General features: G+C 44.2%; 1 protein-coding gene across 2 annotated transcripts in view; it reads right to left on the reverse strand.

Annotated features, from left to right (window-relative positions):
• SNX9 (sorting nexin 9) overlaps positions 1–5,859 on the reverse strand; it is a 65,131-nt gene extending 59,272 nt beyond the window's left edge. Inside the window, exon 1 of one of the 2 annotated variants that reach the window (XM_075748334.1) lies at positions 5,583–5,859. In XM_075748334.1, coding sequence (XP_075604449.1) covers positions 5,583–5,594 — 12 coding nt within the window. In that variant the 5' untranslated portion in view covers positions 5,595–5,859. The remainder of the gene's footprint in view (positions 1–5,582) is intronic. The other variant, XM_075748333.1, reaches the window with a different exon arrangement.
• Between the last annotated feature and the right edge of the window lie 300 nt (positions 5,860–6,159).

A 6,159-nucleotide genomic window follows, 5' to 3' on the forward strand; every position in this document is an offset into this window, starting at 1 on the left:
CTTCCTTCTCTTTAGCTACTGTAATCAAGTTTTTAAATGACGATCTCTGGTAATGAGTCTCTGATGACTCAATGCCCAGGTGCTTAAAATAACTTTGAAAAACTGAGTCAGAGGAATCATTACCCAAGCATAACATCATATAGAATCTCACCAGCTCTCCAGCTTCCCAGCAAAGAAAACAGGCTGGCAACCAAAAAGCCTTGCACTAGAAATTTCTGCAGCATAATGTAACCCACTTATCACCGAACTTTTAAAAGATCATAAGGTCAGACAAAGACAAAAGAACAGAAAACCTGTATCTTAATAAAATAAGACTGTATAAGCTCTCATACTCATCCTAACATCTCACTCCATCAACAGGTCAGGAATTTGTGGTAAATTTGCATTACCAAACATTTTCACTTTCTCTAGTCATCTTGTTGCCCCTTAAAAAAAACCCAACAAACCACCAAACCAAAACAATCCAAAATGTCCCAGGAAATATTTTCACATCTACTTAATTATAGCTTAAAAAAATAAATCAAAAAAACAAAAAAGCTTTTCATATTATTAAGATCATAAAAGTCAAAGTTATTACTTCACCTCATTAGTTTTGTTCCATCACATTCTACATGTATAAATCAACCATGATCTCATTCTCTGTACTACATTTTGGTTTGATGAATTTAAGTAGTGGAAACTGCTGAATGGATTATGAAGTGATCTGCATAGTAAGTTCATCCCAACTTAGATGCATCAAAATTCATTTACTGAATATTCCCTTAAGATTTCCTAGAAAAGTCTACTTTCAAAGTTACAATACGGAAGACAGACTTGCAGATTGTAGCTTGGATATTCTGAAAGGCTTAGCACAGAGGGATGCTTCACATCCCAGCTGCAAATCAGAACAAATAATTGTTTGCATTAGGAATGAGGCAGAAACAAACAGCTTTGTGATGGTACAAATGAAAGTTTGAGACTTCTTTGGGGGAGCCTTACACTAATAAGAGCAATAGAGAATCAAAAAGAAAGATGAAAGATACTCACTTAAGAAAAGTTATCTTTATGTGAAGTCAACTGTGTTGTTATTTTTTCCTACCTGAAATTTTCATATATAAATCATGATCTTCCCTCACCACAACTACAAGAATCATGCTAAATTCAACTATACCTGGTTAGTGACATTCACAAGAGATAATCCAACATGACTAGATGGACAAAAAAGCCTTGAACAACATTTCTATGTTTCAGAAGTATTGCTAAGCATTAACTTCTTTTAAGAACAGAACATTCAGTCTAAGCTTTCATCTCAGAGGATTTCTTCCCACAAAAAAGGACTCAGTCCTACAAACAGAATCAGATAAATGAGTTCTTAGAATAGACAAACCATTGAACAATGAGGCTTTGGGCAACCTAGTCTAGTGGAGAGTGTCCCTGCCCATGGCAGGGGGGTTGGCACTAGATGATCTTTGAGGTCCTTTCCAACCCAAACTGTTCTATGATTCTATGAATCAAGAATCTAACGGTGGGATACAGGTGTCCCAAGGTTACAAAGAAAAATTTGTTGCTACTGACACTAAGAGGGGCCTAACCTCACGAAGCTTATCGATACCTGCCTTGAAAAGTATCTAGCTTGAAAGTAACATCACCAACTTCCACGGTGTTACTCCTATAAATCAGAGTTTATCAGCTTCTAGTTCCAACCTCAACTTTTAAATTGAAACCCTCACCCGCACATTAGCAGCGCAGGTTCCAGAAGAACCGTCTTGACCATCAGCATGCATGTAACCTATCAACTTCTCTTAGTATCATCACCTCCTTCTGAAATTAGGACTTCACAAATGGCAAAATATCAGCCTTTTCAAGAAAAGGACTTGCCTACATTCTAAAATAATAAATAACTCTAAAAATAGACTGAGTTAGGGAGCACATTATTTAAAGGCCAGCATATCACTTCCTGACATTTCTTGCTCTCCTTATTCAATGAAATTCAAAAACAAAAGAAAGGGCATGAATAAAGCTGGGACTTGGAAAACTCTAGTGGGGAAAAGAAGAAGAAGGCCAAAGAAGTCAAGGAGGAACTAACAGAAGAATGCAAATCTAATCTGTCGCTTTTGCCAGCAACTATCAAACACATTTAAAATATTGCAATTTTTTTGTGACTGAGTTTTGAAAATTTTTTAAGCTTTATTCTTTTAGGCTCAGGCATTTTTTGCCTTCTTTTGCAATGCACAGTTAAAAAATAAGCAATTAGTAAGCTCAACTCTGTTTCTGAAAAAAGCATCCAAAATAAAGTATCTAGCTTAATGCATCAGTTCTTAAACACTGATATGAAATCGCCTACCTCTGAAGTCAGGTTCAGTTTAACTACTGTAAACTTTGGAAGTTAGCATCTCCTACACAATCCTGATTTTTGGTGTTTTGATTTGGTTTTGCACATGCTTCAGTTTTTAGAGCATGTGACCTTGAACAAGCCTTTAGGGAATCACAAAATCCACCGCCAAGTTACAGTAAGGATCCAGCTAACCAAAGAACTGCCACCAGAAGACTCAGACCCTCCTTTTCCCATTTATATTTCTACTCTTCACCATGAAAGTCTCCCCCTCTCCACTTCACCACCCCACCCAACCTTTTGCATCAGCTCTGAGCAAATTTTCAGCTACTGTACCTCCCTAGAACTGGAGAAAATGGCCCCACTTCTGTTCAGTTAATCTTTTGCTGTTTCAGCAACTTACAGTACCTCAACACTTGTCAAGCCTGTGTTTGGAGTCAACTCCTGGAACGTACAGGCAGCACAGGATGAGAAGCAAGGAAGGAGAAGCAGCAATGGTGACTGCCAGCTCACCTCACAACATCGGAGCCTCCACAGCCTTCACAGAACTGAGGCCCTACAGCCACCCTGACCTGTTTACATGACAGACTCCCTACCAAGTTGCCAATGCTAAAGGCCTTTTTGCATGAAAATAGTAGTCCTTCCCCCTAAAAACTTTTATTGTTTCAGTAATAAATCTGTGAGTTTGAATGGTACAGGGAAGAGCCAGCAGATTACATGACTGTAGACCACATCTTCATACTGGAAAACTCTAGGAACTTAACTGCTGTGGTTTATCAAAGTGGGAGGCAAGAAAACTGGTCAGGATTTAGAAGCTAGCTGTGGAAGAAATCCTGATTCCCTCCCCTCACCCCCCAGGAAACATAACACTTTGATAAAAGCATTTGTCAATCTTGTTGACAAATGGATAAACTGGAAAGAGAATCTGGGCAAATTTACATTCAAAACAAAGAAGCATCAACAGCAAGAGAGTTGATGGTTTAAAAAAAAACACAACCAAACACAAAACCAAAACATTGACTGGATTTTCCATCACTGAAAGCATTCAAATTGAGACTGAATTTTCCCCCAGCCCTCCTTGGAAAGCATATTCTAGTTTAAACAGGAATTAATTCAGGAAGCTCTAACAGCCCGTGCAACACAGGCCAGGCCTGACTATCAGTCAGCCACACAGGACTTGACACCATTAAAGTTTGAGAAATTCACACCCCAGGTGACTAATTATAGTTTAGCTTTGCTAATGTTTTCACATACAATACAAATATACTTTGCATATCTCTTTTAAAAATAGGATTTTTTGGAAGGGGCACAAGCAGGTAGTGAGAAGCTTGTTTACAATTTAAAAAACAAAATTTACTTTCCAAGTGAAATGGTAACTGATTAGTTGGCCAGGCTCCTAAAAATGTTTTTTGAACCAATTATTCCCTTATACTGTCAAAAAATGCATCCTGTACTATAGCAGACATTTGCAGGAGTTCACCAAATTAAAATCCAAAACAGGGCAATTTGCAAAGAGGGACCTATGTCCTGGGTGAAGCTCACAGAAAATAAAGTAAGCTTCTCTTCAGTACTGCTCTCAGTTACCAGTATATCAAAATAATAACAATAAAATATCAAGTCTTTACTGACTATCACTTCCCAATTTTAACCTTCAAGTTAAAGTAAATGTGTAGAATGAAAAAACTTGCACCACCTGATTTCAAGCCAGTTCTGGTTAGGAAGTTGACAATTATGCACCCTTCAGTCTGAGACCATAATGACTTCAAAAAAATTATTTCAATAAAAGCAAAGTGAAAGTTTCCAAACATATGAATAAAATGGCTTCATGTGTTTGGCACAGAACGTAGGATCCCATGAGGATACTGCACCTCAAAGTGAGGAGAGAAACAGTAAACTGTTTTCATACAGTATCTACTTAGCATAGTGTATATTATGTAGTATGTGTGTACACAGAAGTAATTTTCTTTTTCTTGCTACCTACAATAGTTAAGATCAGTTCATACACACATCCCACAAATCAGTGAAAACCACTGAGTCCATCAACAATATTCTAAAAACCTCAGCAGAACATAAATTCCACTATATCAATACTTCTTAAACTACCTAAGTAATTCTGAAGCCTAAACTCAACTTCTCCGTGCTTCTGAAAAAGTCTACTAAAATATGAGTAACCTCAACTTATATGGTTACAGACACAGCTACTTATCCATTACATTTGACATATTCAGGATGCACAATTTCTCCAGTACTGAGAAGTGCAACACAAACAGCATACTGTATGAGAATTGCCTCAGTAAAAGGAAGTTTTTAAACTGCTGGCCAAGTTTAATCAGGTGACTCAAAGTATTACTTCAAATACCAAAAAAGCCTTCTGCGACATTTAGAGAACTTACAGAAGACTGGTGGATGTTAACTCACACCTACACCAGCAGAGATGCTTTCATCAACAAATATAGTAAATAAATATTATTAATTTAGAAAGAGACCAGTTTCAGATAGGATGGGCTAATTTTGACTGTTGCATTAATAGCAGATACTGTTGAAGAACTGAACAAAACAATTTCACTTCCTGCTAATAATAAATATTTCACTTCGGATCCTACTATTCACAACGGGTCACACACTACAGACTGTGGGCTCCCACAAGACACCTATCCCCTGGATACCGCTCAAGGGGGTCTGCATCAGCTGCCCTGACGCGACGGGGCGGCCGGGGGGTGTGAGGCAGCCGGGACGCCCCGTCCCCCGCCCCATGGGGCAGTCGGGACGCCCCGGCCCGCCAGCGGTCGAGGCCTTTCCCCGCCACCGCCGACTCGCAGGGCACGGTGGAAGTGGGGCAGGGGCGCCCGACATGCAGCAGCCCCTCGGCCCCCCGCAGCTTTTCAGCCCTACAGCCGCTCCGGGCGAGCTGGAGGTGCACAAATAAAGCAGAAAACAACTTTCCCCTGTCCCGGAGTTGGCACTGCCCCGCCGAGACCTCCGCGCCGCTCGGAGGGGCCGGGCAGCGGCGGCGAGGCCCGAGCGCGGCGCGGCAGGAGCGGGCGGCCCTCTCCTCTCCTCCCCGCCTCTCCCTCCCGCGGCCGGCAGCGAGGGGCAGGCCCCGGGGAAGGGACGCGCTTCCCCGACCCCCGAAACGCAGACAAGTCCCCCGCGGGGTCTCCCCCCCTCCCCGCCCCTCCGCGGGGCCTGCTCGGCGGCCGGGGGCTCGGCGCAGGGGGCGCCGCGGAGGCTCCTCACGACCCCCCCCGGGGCCGTGCCGGGGGCCGCTCACCTTGGTGGCCATGGCGCTGCCGGTGCGAGCTGGGCTGCCGGTCTCCCCTCCCCGCCGCGGGCCGCGGCTGCTCGGTCGGTGCGTCCGGCCCGCCCGCCGCCGCTGGGCCGCACAGGCGGCTCCTCCTCAGCGTCCCCCCAGTCGCCGCTGCCGCCTGGGGGCCGCTGGGCGGCTCAGCAGCAAGCCGCAGCACGGGGCAGGCGGGGGCTGATGTAGCCGCGCGGTGGTGCCCCCTCCCCACACCCCCGGCACGGCCGCCCCTTCACACGGCACGGCACGGCTCGGCACGGCACGGCACGGCTCGGGTCGGCACCCGGAGGCGGTGCTGTTTGTCCCTAGTCTCTCCGTCAGGCAGGTGCCTTCTGCGGCTTTGCTTTGTAGTCAGCGTTTGCTCTCAAATTCCACCTCGCCTGTGGGAGAGGGGCCGCGGAAAGTCGGGCAGTTACTGACAGCAGAAAATAAACATCAAGGAGCTGGTCAGGGTCGGTAGTGTTCCTGTTGGGCGTTCTACGATCGTTTCGTAAAAATTAACTGTGACCCCACTTGATTTCCAGCCTGCAGGAGAGACGTGATGGGA

This window comes from Balearica regulorum, chromosome 3, assembly GCF_011004875.1.
Source record: "Balearica regulorum gibbericeps isolate bBalReg1 chromosome 3, bBalReg1.pri, whole genome shotgun sequence".
NCBI lineage: Eukaryota > Metazoa > Chordata > Aves > Gruiformes > Gruidae > Balearica > Balearica regulorum.